Source organism: Rhinolophus sinicus, chromosome 14 (assembly GCF_057876585.1).
Source record: "Rhinolophus sinicus isolate RSI-liver-muscle chromosome 14, RSI-T2T, whole genome shotgun sequence".
In the NCBI taxonomy this organism is placed as follows: Eukaryota; Metazoa; Chordata; class Mammalia; order Chiroptera; family Rhinolophidae; genus Rhinolophus; species Rhinolophus sinicus.
Window position 1 is genome coordinate 106,040,128 of NC_142514.1, and position 16,365 is coordinate 106,056,492.

The 16,365-nt window shown below is 35.5% G+C and overlaps 1 protein-coding gene across 1 annotated transcript in view; it reads right to left on the reverse strand.

Annotated features, from left to right (window-relative positions):
* HTR3B (5-hydroxytryptamine receptor 3B) overlaps positions 1–16,365 on the reverse strand; it is a 51,237-nt gene that overhangs the window by 25,287 nt on the left and 9,585 nt on the right. Inside the window, exons 2-3 of the mRNA XM_088789850.1 lie at positions 13,299–13,407; positions 7,411–7,597 (exon numbers count right to left, since the gene is read on the reverse strand). Of these exons, the coding sequence (XP_088645976.1) occupies positions 7,411–7,597; positions 13,299–13,407 (296 nt within the window). The remainder of the gene's footprint in view (positions 1–7,410; positions 7,598–13,298; positions 13,408–16,365) is intronic.

A 16,365-nucleotide genomic window follows, 5' to 3' on the forward strand; every position in this document is an offset into this window, starting at 1 on the left:
AAAAAAGCCAACCTCAAAGCCTATATACTATATGATTCTATTATATAATATTCTTGAAAAAATACAATTATAAATATGGAGAAGAGATTGACTGATTGCCAATGGTTAGGGATTGCAGGGAGAAAGGGTGTAGCTATGAAGGACCAGTACCAGAAAGCCCTGTAGTGATGAATACATAACTTGACGTGGTGGTGGTGGTTACACAAAGCTACACATATGATAAAGTTACGTAGAAGCATACACACAAATCTGAATACATGTAAAACTGGAGAAACCTGAGTAACTCTGTGGGCTGTACCAATGTCATTTTTCTAGTATTGATAATGTTCTATATTTATGTAAGATGTTAACATTGGGAAACATTGGATGAAGAATGCAGAGAACCTCCCTGCAAATTTATTTACAACTTCCTGTAAATTTGAAATTATTTCAAAATTAAAAGTTGCAAAAAAAAAAAAAAAGCAAGCCCCAAGTACACGCTGTCTCCAAGAAACAACTTTGAATATGTCACAGATTTGAAAAAAAGAAGTCAAAATATATGAAGTCTGACAATTAAATTCACGAACTCATCCTAGAAAGAGTGCTACATACCTCATTGCTGAATATCACTATGGTCACCTTCGAAGTACTCCCCTTGGGAAGTTATGCACCGATGCCAGTGCCTAGTTCACCTTTCAAAGCAATTTTGGAACTCTTTTTCTGGAATGTCCATCAGAGCTGTCATTGTATTAACCTTGATGTACTGAATGACATCAAAATGTCCTTCTTTCAATATGTCCTTTATCTTCAGGTAAAGAAAGAAGTCATTGGGGGCAAGATCAGGTGCATAGGGAGGGTGTTTCAATACAGTTATTTGTTTACTGGCTAAAAACTCCCTAACAGACAGTGCTGTATGAGCTGGTGCATTTTCGTGATGCAAGAGCCATGAATTGTTGACGAAAAGTTCAGGTCATCTAACTCTTTCACGCAGCCATTTTAGCACTTCCAAATAGTAAACTTGGTTAACTGTTTATCCAGTTGGTACAAATTCATAATGAATAATCTCTCCGATATCAAAAAAATTTAGCAACATCGCTGAAGCAAGTTTGCGAACTTAATTGTCAGGTCTCATATGCCATGCAGAAAGTAAGCATAAGGAAAACATCAAGAAAAAGAATATTACTGGAGATGAAGAGGAAAATTTCATAATGATAAAAGGATCTGTTCAGCAAGAATACATGAAATCTATATGTGTGCAACCAGTAACAGAGCAGAGAAATAGACAAACCACAATTATAGTTGGGGATTTAAACACTCCTCACTATAAAATTAACAGAACAACAACAAAAGTAAAAAAGTTAGAGATTTTAACAATACTATCTAACACATTTCTTGAATTGATATTTACAGAATAGCACACCCTTCTATTCAACACTGTACTGGATGTTTGAGCCAGTGCAACAGGCAATAAAAGGAAGTAAAGGTCTAAAGCGTGAAAATAAAGAAGTAAAACCATATTTAATAACAGACAACCTGATCTTCTACATAGAAAATCTGAAAGAATCTACAAGACAGCCTCTGAAACTAATAAGAGATGGTAGGATTATAGGATCCCAGGCCAATATATGCAAATCAATTGTATTTTTGTATGCTAGCAACAAAGAGATTCAATTTAAAATGTCATTTATAATACCATCAAAGATGTGAAATACTTAAGGGTAAACTTAACCAAATATGTGTAAAACACTGAAAACTATAAAATATTACTAGGAGAAATTAAAGAAGAACTAAACAAATGGAGGGACACAATGTACTCAAGGTTTGGAAGACTATTATGATGCTGATTCTCCTCAGATTGCTCTATAGATTTAATACAATCCTGATAAAAACTTCAGCAGTTGTTTTTTTTTAACTGGAAATTGATTAATTGATTCTAAAGTTTATATGGAAATACAAAGGACCTAGAAGCGTCAAAACAATTGTGAAACAGAAGAACAAGGTTGGAAGACACACTATCTGATTTCAAGACTTTATAATACTGGAATAATGAGACAGCGTATTGGTGTAAGGAGAAACATAACAATTAGTTGGGCAGAATAGGGTCCAGAAATAGACCCAAAGTATATAAAGAACCTTGCAACTCAATAATAAGATAATAAACAACCCTATTTTTTAAATGGGTAAAGGATTTGAATAAATACTTTACCAAAAATATATACAATTGGCAAGTTAGCTAACAGAAAGATGTTCAACATCATTAGTCTGTGGTAAAACGAAGGTTAAAAACCACAGTGAACTACCACCACAAATCTACTAGAATGGGTAAATGATTGACAATATTAAGCACTGGTGATCCTATTGAGGAACTAGAATTCTCATACACTGCAAGTGCAATGCAAAATGAAACAGCCAGTTTGACAGTCGTTTATAAAATTAAACATAGACTTACCCTACAACTCAGCAATCCCACACTTAAGTATTTATCCAAGAGAAGTGAAAACATGTGCAAATGTTTATAGTGGCTTTTTCATAATTGACACAAATTAGAAACAATCCACATGTCCAACAACTATTAAATAGATAAACAAATTACAGTATAATTGTACAGTGGAATACTATCATTGATATATGCAATCTCAAAGGCATTATGCTAAGTGAAAGAAGCCAAAAACAAAGGGTAAAATTCTCTATGGGATTTCATTATTATGACATTCTGGAAAAACTAAAGTGAGAAAAATAAGATCAGTGGTTTCCAGGGACTGAGAATAGAGGGAAGAGATCGGAATCTAACGTGTTCTCTTAGCCTCCTTATTTCTTAAAAAAGATGTTTCATTTTATGTAATTTATATCTCAATTTTAAAATGCTTTAAAATTTTTGTAGGAGGCAGCTAAAGTAACGCTTAGAGGGAAATTTAGAACTTTAAATGCTACAGTTAGAAAAGAAAAACAATTAAAATCAATGATTTAAGTTTCCACTTTAAAAAACTAGATAAAGCAGAAAAAAATTAAATGCACAGTAAGAAGAAGAAGAAAAAAGATATGAACAAATATCAGAGAAATAAAAACACAATTGAGAAAATTCAAAACCAATATATAATTCTTTGAAAAAAAAAATAAAATTGATAAACCTTGGCAATATTGGTCAAGGCAAAATAAGAGAAAACATAAATTATTAATATGAGAAATGAAAAAGACAGTATCACTAGAGATCCTATGGACATTAAAAGAATAAAGAGGCAACATTATGAACAAAAAAATTTGACATCTTGGATGAAATACACAAATTCCTTGAAGAATACAGAATACCGAAACTGACACAAGAAGATACAGAAAATTTGAACATTCCTATATATGTCAATGAAATTGTATTCACAGCTGAATACCTTTCCACAAAGAAAACTTAAGTCCCAAATGGTTTCAGTGGTGAATTCTATCAAACATTAAGGAAGGAAAATATCCATACTACACAACTCCTTCAGAAAACGGAAAAAAGAAAACTTTTCAACTAGTTTTATAAGGCCAACATAACCATGATACCAAAACCAGACATACGAGTTCTGACAATTAAGTTCGTGAACTTGTTGCAATGCATGTTGCTAAGCTTTTGTACTATCATAGGGATTATTCATTATGAATTTGTACCAACTAGACAAACAGTTAACCACATTTACTATTTGGAAATGCTGAAAAGCCTGCATGAAAAAGTTAGACGACCTGAACTTTTCGCCAACAATTCATGGCTCTTGCATCACGACAATGCACCAGTTCACATGGCACTGTCTGTGAGGGGGTTTTTAGCCAGTAAACAAATAACTGTATTGGAGCACCCTCCCTACTCACCTGATCTAGCTCCTAATGACTTCTTTCTTTACCTGAATATAAAGGAAATATTGAAAGGAAAATATTTTGATGACATTCAGGACATCAAGGGTAATATGACAACAGCTCTGATGGCCATTCCAGAAAAAGAGTTCCAAAAATGCTTTGAAAGATGAACTAGGCACTGGCATCAGTGCCTCGCTTCCCAAGGGGAGTACTTTGAAGGTAACCATAGTGGTATTCAGCAATGAGGCGTGTAGCACTTTTTCTAGGATGAGTTCTCAAACTTAATTGTCAGATCTTCATATACTTTACAAGAAATGGAAACTATCGCCCCTCAAATCCCTCATTAACATAGATGCAATCTATATTAAATAGGAATTTAAATCAAGAAATATGTAAAAATGATAATATATTAAGATCAAGTGGGGTTTAGCCTAAGAGTACATGGATGATTTAACATTTGAAAATCAATAAAAATAATTTACCCTATTAACTGCATAAAACAGTAAAATCATATGATCATCCAAATAGATGGGAAAAAAACTGATATAATTCACTACGCATTTATAATTTTAAGAAACTCTCAGCATTCAAGAAATAGGAGGAAACTTCTCAACCTGATAAAGAATGTCTACAAAAAAACTATAGATGTCATAATACTTGATGATGAAAGATTTTCCACTAAGAATGGGAACAAACAAGGAAGTCTGCTCTCACCACTTCTATTAACATTGTAGGAAAGGTCTTAGACAATGCAATAAGACAAGAAAGAAAGAATGAAGAGCATACAAATTATAAAATAAGAAGTTTGCAAATGACATGATTGTATATTAGACAATATTAATCACAAAAAACTACTAAATTAATAAGTGAATTTAACAAGACCACAGGATACAGAGTCAACATAGAAAATCAACCTTATTTCTCTATAATAACAAATAACTAGAAATAAAAAAGTAAAATTTAAGAAGTAATATTTATAGTGGCATCAAAAATACTTTGGGATAAATTTAACAGAAATATGTGTAAAACTTCTACATTGAAGATTACAAAACACTGAAGACCCAAATAATTGGAGAGACCATGTTCAAGAATCGGAAAACTCAATATTATTAGGATGTCAATTCTCCGCTAGTTTCTCTGTAGATCTCATAACAAAACAAACATTCCAAACAAACTCCCAGCAAGTATTTAAAAAAAATAGAAATGAATGAGCTGATTATAAAATTCATGTAGAAATGCTAAGGCCGTACAAAGCCAAACTATCTTAAAAAACAAAGAACAAAATCCAAGGACTTGCACTACCTGATTTCAAGAGAAATAGACCAACACTTATCAGTCGATTTAATTTTCAACCAAGGCACCAAATTAATTCAATGGGAAAGGAAAGACTTTTCAAAAAAATGATGCTGTAACAACTCCTACCTAAATACAAACAAAACAAGCCACAAAAGAACTCACTCAGAAACAACAACAAAAACATTGACCTATACCTGATACCATCACACAAATTAATTCTCAATAGATCATACACTAAATCTAAGGAACTAAAAACTATAAATTTTCTGGCAGAAAACATTTTTGTGAATTTGGAGTAGCAAAGATTTATTAGACAGTATCCAGAAAGCACTAATCATAAATAAAGAATTGATAAAAATGGACTTTACTAAATTTAAAATTTTCTGTACATCATAAGACCCATTAACAGATGAGTAGACAAACTACAAGCTGGGAATAACAACAATACATATCTGACAAAGGACTTGTGTCCAGAATATATAAGTAACTCCTATAAATCTATAATAAAAAGACCAACAGTCAAATAAAAAAAAGTGGGGGGCCTTAAACAGCTAGTTCACAAAGAAAGATATGTAAGCACATAAAAAAGAGCCCCAAATTATTAATCATCAAAGAGATGTAAAGTAAAACAATGAAATACCACTACACCCTTACCAGAATGGCTAACATTTTAAAGTCTGACAATACCAAATGTGGAGGCAGATATGGAGCAAGGAGAACTCTCACAGCTGACTGGGGGGAGTGTAAAATTACAACCACTTTGCAAATCAGTCTGGACATTTCTTACTAAGTGTACACCTATCCTATGAGCCACTTATTTCCATTCTAGGTTTTACCTAAGAGAAATGAAAACATATATACACAAAAAGACTTGTACAGGAATGTTCATAGCAGCTTTTAAATAATATCTTAAAGCTGGAAACAACCCAAATGGTTATCAACAAGAGAATGGATAAACAAATCATGGTACAGCCATAATCAAATACTACTTAACAGTAAAAAAGAAAAACTACTGATAATTGTTTTTAATAACATACTATATGAATGAAGTTTTATTTCATTCAGCGCAATGTTTTTGAGGCACAACATGAGTGTACCTCAAAAACATTGCGCTGAATGAAATAAAACTTCATTCATATAGTGTTCTAGACATGGCAAAAATAATCTATGATGAAAGAAATCAGAACAGTAGTTGTCTCCACTGATGGAGGGGATGGGGAATGACTAGAAAGAAAATGAGGAATCTTTCTAGGGTGATGAAAATATTTGATATATTGATAAGTGTGGAATATATGGGTACACGCAGTTATCGGAACTCATCGAATTGTACATTTAAGATCTATGCATTTCAAAAAAAATCTATGCATTTCAATATATGTATGTTATACCTCAATTAGAAAAGAGTAGTTTTGAGAAGTAAGTTGAAAAACAATTATTAAATTACTTTAACAAAACAAGCTCAGTAAATGGCTCATAAGAGAAATCAATGTATGGTGTCAGATGGGTACTAGGCTTAGCTGTGGGGTCACTTTGCAAAGTATACAAATATCTAATCACTATGCTATACACCTGAAACTAATATAATATTGTATGTCAACTGTATTGAAAAACAAATTTTTAAAAAAGGAATCAATATAAATCTGGGTCCTATTAGTATAGAAGACTTTGTAATTAAGAAAAAGTTGAAAGAGGAAGCAGGGATAGCAATCAGGGCCATCATTTACTGAGGGCTTACTAAGACCTCTGCTAACTGCTTCACATGAATTTTCTTATTTAATTCCCACAACAACCCATTTTTCAGATATAGTAGGGAAGCCATGCTTTAGTAAACAAATCTTTCTCCACTGTTCTTAGCAAAAACCTTAGGTATAAAGTCCCCTATAAACTCAAGACACGAAGGTACTTTTTCCTCTTTTTAGATTTTCAGACAATTATAAGTGGTGGATGTTATCTTAAATCTATTATCACGAAGAAATGTGAACCATAGAAAAAAATACCTATTACCATTTTTTTCAGCAATACTCATAACATACGTACTGTGATCTATGACCAGAATTCTTAAAACATCTTAATTCTGTGAAACTCATATTTCTAGACTATCTTCCCCTCACAATGTAAATTGGGAATTAGAAAGCCTGATTTGTTTAATAAATATTTTACCTCACGCTCACTGCTAAAAAGAACCCAGCACAACTCCCCTACCAGCTCAACTAGAGTCTCAAGAATAAAAGTTCTCCTAGGCTCCTGCATAAGCAGCAGGTAGTTTTACAGAAGGGTAGCAGGAACACAAAAGGGTAAGATGGTCCTTACCACATCCAGTACAGCATGAACAAATACGTCCAGGTATACAGTGGTGGCCTCTGTCCAATCGTGAACTGGTCTCACTTCCTTGTGATATTTCTGTAGTAGTTGTTTGCTAAGATGATATAGAGCAGAATTCCTGGGATGAGGTGTATTCATGGCTAGGATTCCTGAAAATAAGAGGAACTTAGCATCTCTGTGAGATTTCAGACTGTTCCAGACATGGTGGCTCCCAGCAGAATACAGTTTCAGCTCACCTCAATCTACTTAAGTTCACAGCCAGTTGGTAGGCTTTTTGGCAGGCAGTTTTAAATAACTGATGTAAATAAGTTGATGGCCTAAGTGCCCAACAGAGAAATCTCGTTGCAAAGACAAATAAATCAAGCCCATCTCCAAGGATGCAAACTGCATCTACAATTCCATTTTTACAGCAATCATGCATCTTGGAGACAATCCTTTCTCTATTCCTGTGTCACTTTCTCTTGGTACATGGAAGAAACCTTTCTGTACACTTAGCCCAAACTTAACTTCCCCCGTGGATTTTTCTTGATTTTCCATTTGTAATTCAACAGTTAAATAGAAAACCCAGTCAGAAACATGGACAATTCATGAACCCAAAGATCTGTGTGGATTTCTAAATAATGGGATTAATGAGATTTCAATTCTTACTTTTCTCGACACACAGATTTTTTTTTTTTTTCTCACTTGGTGTGTCTTTAAATAAAATGCACTTGTCAGAAAATGAAATCTTCATTTTGGGAAAATTCTCTGGTTCCAGGGAACAACCATTTCCTATGATCCAAGAATCTTGATTTGTAGAGGAGCAGTGATTGGTGTTGAGGAAGGGGAGTCCAGGGGAAAAGAAGCAAGAGAAATGAGCATTAACAATTGGAAGTGACAAATTCGTGGGGGTTTTCTCTGAATTGCAAAAAGATATTTTGTTCACAAGCTTTGCCAGCCCTTGGGGAATTCAAAGCCTTGCTAAGTCATTGGACTGAAGCAAATTGCACACCTCCTGCCACAGTGCGTGAGTGAAATCTATCTGTAGTGTCCTGCGCGTGAATTCGCCTGGGTGCTCAGTGGTTTTGATGGTTATTTTGATGAGCTGCTGAAGGTATGTGGGATGCAGCAGGAAACTGTAAATGAGATATCTTCTCCCTGTGTGACAATCCTGTTTATACCTATTTCTTTATGAATGATGTCATGTCCCTTGCCGCCACAGGCAGCAATTTCTATGATTTATCAATGTCATTGTGACCAAAATGCTAACAACAATGCTGGAGGTGCAATTCCAGGCTCATTGTGGGCAGTGGAATATTCGCTTTCATTATCATCAGAACTGGGAACCTAATGAGCATATTAACTCCCTAACTATTCACCCAAGAAGATGCCTGAAGTGGCATCAGCTATTCAGGTGTGCAGGACTAAGGTGGGTGGCTTGCATCAGGCATTTTTAGGTTTTTGTGTGAACTGTGATTGTCAAAAAAATGTGCTGTGAATGTCTCTGCCTGAGATAATTTCTTGCTGGCATACCCCAGGGGAGAGAAGTCAGGAGCACAAAGCAAAGCTGGTCTGGTGCTTTTCCTGTGAACTTTGCTTTGGGCAACTTCACTTTTACCTCGCTTGGAAGCTCCCAATTCAAGTCTCAGTTGGGGAAACACTGAAATTGCATGTTTCAATACACGAAACTACCTGAGACAGAGTTAAAACATACTTCTGAGAAATGAACGTGTGTTCCCTACGCCCTCTGCTCATAAAGACTCAAATACACCTCTGCTATCTTTTCTAGGAAACAATCGATAGGTCCCCTAAGGATAAACACATAATTCCTAGAACATGTCAAGGTCTTTGGGGGAAAAGAGAAAGTTCTGGAAGCTAAAACTAGGAATAAAAGTGAAACAAGAAATATAGGAGAAAAATAAGAGCAAATGGAGGTGGGTTTAAATAAACTATCAGGGGAAAGAGTTCTTTGTTCAAAATTGGAAGAAATAATAAATTACATTTCTACTACGAATGCAAATTTGCCTGAGAAAGATCTATTACAGGAGAGAGATTAAGGATTTAAGTGACCATTAATTAACAGTAAATTATGCCCCTTGAAAGCTAATGTGACATTCACACAAGCACTAAATGATTCACAGTTCAGTGATGTTTCAACAGACACTGATGGAAGCTATCATCAGTCCCAGGAAAAATGCCTGGCTAGTACTGCCTCCTAATAATCGGCTTCAAATAAGTCACTTGTAAGATTTCTGGAAAGATTTGTAGAATGTTAGGGACTAAGATATGAAGCACTTGGGTGAAGAGAGATTTAAAAAAAAGATAAAAATACAATAGAATTATTCCTTTGTTTTTCTTATTTGAATGAGTTGCTCTTACACATACCTATCTCAAAGTGTTCTGGGCACTTTGATGAAAAAAGCTATTCTTGCTTTAGTGAATATACTACCTTTAGGATTATAAGACAGTTATGTGTATATCTGAGAGGTTACAAGGAAAGAGAGGTTTAGGTGTGTGGTACTACTGAACACCTAATACTGATTTAATACTTGCTGTATGTCAGGCACTAGGCTAAGAGCCCTTTACATGAATTATTTCATTTAACTTTTATAACAGACTTATGAGATAGATACCCTACAGCCCTATGAGGAGTCACTATTATCACAGGTGAGGGACTATAGGCTTAGTGAAGTTAGTACCACCCAAGGTCATACAGCTTGCAAGTGAAAAAGCTGGAGTAACATTTCCAAAGAAAGACTGACACATTGCATGGTATACGTTACTGGACAGAAATAGCTCATTGTTATTTTCAGTGTATGTGTGTTTTCAGGTCAATAATATCTTACATTTGCATTGCACCTTACAATTTCAAATGCTATCTTATTTGATCTTCATGAATATACTAAATAAATAGTTAGCTTATAGGAAAACTGAATCTCTAAGAGATGAATTGACTTGCCCGGGGTCACCTGGAAGGTGAGTAGTAGAGCAGGAACTAAGTGGTTCTCCTAATCCAGGCCTTCTACCCCAGCACACTGCCTCCAGGAGCAGCTGTGAAATGGTGGCCAGTTCAGTGCTCGTCTTATATTTACAAATCATCTTGATATTAACCCAGTAAAAATTCCAAAGGGCAGATTTTTCTGCAACATATATACTCAGTATGATTTATGGTCAAGCACCGATTACTAGACACTATTAAACCACCGTTTTCTGCCACATTTAGAACAAAAATCAAGCATAATACAAAACATTAGAAATAGACAATGTTAAGAATTTCATCTGTTTTCTTACCTTCATTTTTCTATTTTATCTTAGTTTAATGTTCACAATTATTTTCTGGTAAGAAACCCACTTGGCATTTAATAACATTTGCTCTGTTTTCATTTTTATAATTAAGATAGGCTTTTATCCTTTAAGTTCAACATTCAGGATTTTTATACTTCAATGATAAGTGGCTATTTTTCTTCTCTACTCAATAAAATAATCATTTCCAGTTTCTTGGCTACGAAATTCCTTCTTCATCTTCATAATTGACTCATTCTACTTCTAGTAATATTTTAAAACATGGAAACTTAAATACAGGCTCTAGGAGAACCCTCAAGAAAGGAGGGTAATAGGAAATGCCTACATAAACATAAATTCTTGATTTGTGCATGTTTTCTAACAATCAATTGTATCCTTCCTAACCAAAATTGTTCCATCCAGTAAATACTGATACCATGGAAGTTTAGTTCCAGAAATTTAGAAAAAAATTATGTTAGCTTCTAAAATGTTTTTAAGGGGAATTGTATATTTGAAACGTGAAAGTTGACAGTATATTTTTTTAGAGACATACTCACCTATACAGACTTTGTATGGATAGATGTAAAGTTCCCAATGCCAAAATGATAGACTGGTGTCTGTAGCTATGATGTATCTAAGGGACTCTTTCTTTGGGCTATTGAAAGCTTATAATGAAGCCCAGACTATTTTGGATAATTAAAATATGTGATTCAGACACAAAAGCAAATTTAAAAATGAAGGCCCCAAATGCTCAATGTAAATTGCTGCTGCAAAGAGAGTGGTTCCTAGAGAAGCAGAGATTTACCAAACAACTAGAACATTTCAGAGACTATTTTCAGCTATGTGTAAAGAGCCTCACTGTGTGACCCTGTATGTATACATATCTTGTAACTGTAGGAGCAAAGTCATAACAAATCATTGCTCTCCATGTAGCATCACAGGACCGGCATTTTACAAATGATGAATAAAATGAACACTTGTGAGGAACTAGTTATATAGCACAGTGTAGAAAAATACTGTCTCTAGCTTCTAAGAGTTAGTATTCAATGACTAGTTAAATCATTCCAGAAGACTCACCTGAGGCAGCTACCAGGAGGAAGAGCCACAGAAGAACCATCGCACCTCCCAATGTTCCCGGACTCGTCCCAAAGAGGAGATATGCAAATTGGATGGAACACCTATTGGATGGAATGCCACTCAATTTTTCCTAAAAGGGCTTCTCTCCACTTCATTCTTTTTTGTTTGTCTGTTTATGCTGTCCTTGCTGGTTCTCTTTTGTAAACACTAAACGGAACCAGAGGCAATGCTAACACCACACAAATGCTTTGGAATTGATACCATGGCAATATCCCTTAACGTCTCCATTTGGTTCTGCCCCAGAATCAGATCAGGGCCAACATTTCAATTTCCCTGACAGGAGATAGCTAAGTGAATAATGTAATCTAAGAGGAGCCCCTAAGGAGAGGAAATTCCACACTAATATGATTTCCTTTACAGTCTTTACCTAAGGCAATGCTCTTGCTGACATTCAGGACACTAATTTCATTAATAATTGAGATCCAAATAGCTGTTCTAAATCAGACATATGCAGTAACATTTTCAGCATTTCACAATGGTTATTGGACTCTTGAATTATACAAAGCAAATAGAAACCTGGTGTTACCTAACAAAGAACAACTGCTAATAATACAGTGGTAAAAGTGCTTTTGTTTTTCCTCAGCACCTTTAATTAAAAGAAACATTATTTTGATAAATATAAGTGCTTTTTACATTTTCACTGCCCACAATTCAGAGAGTAACTACGTAGGAGAGGATGCTCTAGGCTTATTGAACATGAGAACCACTAAAGTTTGACATCATTCAATAATTTTTTTCACTTTCTTTTTCAGTATGCAAGCAGTGTTTATTAGTGATACGTTCTCAGGTAAGACAACAGGCCTAGCCAAGATGGGAGAGAGGGAGAGCGAGAGCGAGAGGGAGGGAGAGAGAGAGAGAGTTTTTTTCACAGTTTGATTACCTATTTACTCTTCATTATTAGGAAAAAAGATGCATAATTCTATATAATAATTCTATCTTCCATTGATAGACCTCAAGATGCTCTAGAAACAAAAACTAAATTTCATACCATGCCCAACATCTGCCTGCTTTTTACTAGATACGTAAATGGGATTGTAGAGGCACAAGTGTGAGATAAAATTTCACACAGCAAATTGAGGGGGGAAGTATATACTCAATCCTCGCTCTCCTAATTATATAGTCCCTTTGTTTAGAATCCATAAGGCTCTCTTCCCAATTTTCACCTAACAATAAAATATAGCCTGACTGGTTTCTTATTGTCGGTGAAGGGAGGTACAGATATGGGAAAGGAGAAAATGAGGATGGACCCTGTGGTGTTCAGTTGGTTTGGGGTTATAAGTGTGAACTCAGGGTTTTCAATATATGTAGCTCATTATAGAAATAAATCCAAATGTAAATGTGTGTACACATGCTCATACATATATACATCCCTAACTCTGTCTACTGGAGGACCTGGGAGCAGTGACAGCTCCATAGCAAGTAGTATATCTAGCACCCAGATCTTAGTTTCTAAATACCATATCACCTAAAAGGAAAACAGTGGAGAAATGACTGATGCCAAGGCTGAGATGGGGAAAGCATTAGAAGAGCCTAGGACCTGTTGTTGTACCATAAAGTAAAGAAGTGCCAAATGAATGACGGGACGTGCTAAAAGGACATAGGAATCAGCTTCAAGGGGCTCACACTTGCCAAGTCTGAGACAATTCAAGTGTCAAAATCAATAATGATGATGAAGAATGATAACCCACTAAATAAAATAGTAATCCAAAAGTCCATACTGACTTAAATAAATAAATTAGTGGGAAGAAGGGAAGGCTTTCCCTTAAATTAGAATGCCGACTAATACATGTAGAAGGAATGATGGAATCCTCATACTAATAATTCACTCAAGAAACATCAATGGGTGGTAAAAACTAGTTGGTGAAAGTCTGATGAGGAGCAGGACATTTACACAAGATACTTATTATTTACAAAGACTGGAAAGAAACCTTTAGTTGGGGAAATGTGGCAGTCAGTACTTTAATCAAATTGTAAGAATTCCCATCACCTCACATGGGGGTTGTGTGCCATGAGGAAGGGGGAATGCAGAAGACACAGCAGCACTTCCGTATCAACTTGCCAAAAATTCATAACTTGAATCTATCCAGGAGGAAACACCAGACAACCCCATACTGTAGAACATTCTACAAAATAGCAGACATGTGATCTTCAAAAGTATCAAAGTTATGAAAGGCAAAGACTGAGAAACTACATCAAATAAAAGCAGATTAATGAGACATGACAAATGAATGCAATGTGTGGTTCTGGATTGATCCTTTCATTATAAAGAACATTTCGGGGAGAATTGGTGAAACTCAAATGGAGTCTGTGGTTGAGATAGTAGTAGTGTTGTTGATATCCAGATTTTGATTGAATTGAGATTATATAAAAGAATGTCCTTGTTCTTAAGAGTAAGACACTAAGTACCTCACAGATAAAGGGGCATCATGTTGGCAACTTACTCTCAAATGGTTGGCAGGGAGTCGGGGGTGGGGAGTTCTTTCTATTCTTCTTCCAATTTTGCTGTAAGTTTGAAAATATTTCAGAAGAAAAAAAATGAAATGCAACCTGGTAGAGGAATTATGATACAAAGTTACAGAAAGTTTACTGGAGAAATATTCTTTAGAGATATTCTCCTCTAAATTTATTTATCTGGTTGCCAGATAAATGGGGCTTCATCAAGAGAGATCACAGAGTCCCAGCACTTCACATCAGTTCTCCAAATTGTCAGCTTCTACCTAAGAGATGATTAGGACAAGAGAAAGGGAAGCTGCAGGCAGCATATTTATGTATGTAGCACTTTTTATGGGAAGGGAACACAGAAACTTGCCTTTTATGCAAAGGTTTAGAGAGATGATCGACATTATATTCTTGCCCTGCATTTTAGTAAGCCATGACTCTCAATCAAACCTTCTGGGACATGTTTCCCCTGCCTTTGCTTCTTTCTCAGATACCCGTCTGTTACTGGAAGGCCATTACTAATGACGTGTAATGTGGGTACATCAGGACCTCCATTAGCTAATCTAACAACAGTCTGGTGATCCTGCCCATTATAGCTCTTTATTGGCTGATGAATTTTGCCAAGATGGGAAAGGTTTTATGTGAGTGACTTGTCTTCAGAGCAGTTTATATATACAGATGCGTCCTGATCTTTCCTTGGTCACCCTGCCCTGTTCCACCAGGCAGCTTAGATCTTTCGTTTTCCAATTTTACTGTCCTATCTGGTTTTAGTTTGTTTACTCAGTACCTTTCAATTTGGTTTCTGTCCTCTGCTCAACCTTTAATTTTTCATGAAAACTGTTGCTTCTCACTCCTTAAACACAGCACTTTTTATTCACATTGTTTCCTATAATGCATTAGTCAAGGATTTCCTCCCCTTTACATAGCTCTTTAGGAAGGATGAGTATGGGGTTGAGGAGAAACCCCACTCAGGTCCTTTAAGCAGATCAGTCTGTTTAAATAAAAAACTGGAATCGTCAGGGGCTAAGCATTCAGGTTTCTTTAATATCAACTGAGAAAAAGAAAGACTTGTTAATCTGAGGTTTGAATCTGCCATTATTTGCATCTGTTCAGGACAGGGCTATCATTAAGAGAGTACCTATAAACATACTTCTTTTAGACATCCCCTCTCCACATACCTATGAGCCCTCGCACTTTGTTTCTCCATTAGTTCCAAGTAAGATATGACATCTCTTAGATGGACCAGTGTCTTTTGGAGGAAGCAGGGTGAGAGCGTTTATTATGCAAATATAGTAAGGAAGTGTTTATTATGCAAACAGCAACTGAGTTATGTGTCCTTTAAGACTACTAAATAGTTTTTAATTACTGCTATATCAGTAAATCCTATAAATATGCAAATGCAATTAGTTCACAAAATAGGCCTTTAAATATCTTTATTCCTCTCCAGCAAAGTTCTTTGAAGTTAATCGCCAACTCTCTTTGTTAGCTCCCTTGGCAGTCATGCTAAAATTGACAGGAATTTTGACAGATGTATATATTCAGAGGGAACCAAATTTTCTGAGCACATCTGGTCAGGCTGAAGGAGAAAAGCAGAAATGGACACTCTAGCCAACTCAAATATTTAATAAGGAGAATCCCATGTGAAATTTCTTTTACTCCATAGTACTGTCCTCTGAAATAAATAACAAGGTAACCACTGGGGCATCACTTTAAGTTCAAAGCCACATTCAACATTTGATTTTCTTCTGGCTCAGAATTTCATTTTTTAATAATAATGCACATTTTTCTGGTCCCTAAAAAAAAACAAACAAAAAACAAAGGAATGGAGTCTCCCATGATTCTGGCCCTCATGGTTTACATGACATGTTTTCTATGGGAAGCCACAGAGCACAGATGCTCAGGTTCCAGGCTTTGGAGTCAGACACTGTTCATTGCCTCCCAGATAAGTGCTAGATGGCCTTGGTCAAATTGCTTACTGTTTCTAAGCCTTAGTTTCACATCTGTGTAAAGGGTACCATAGGCTCTGTTTAGTTTTCTATGGCTGCATAACAAGCTACCAGACACTTTGTAGCTTAAAACAAAACTCAACTAAGAGCTCACAGGTCT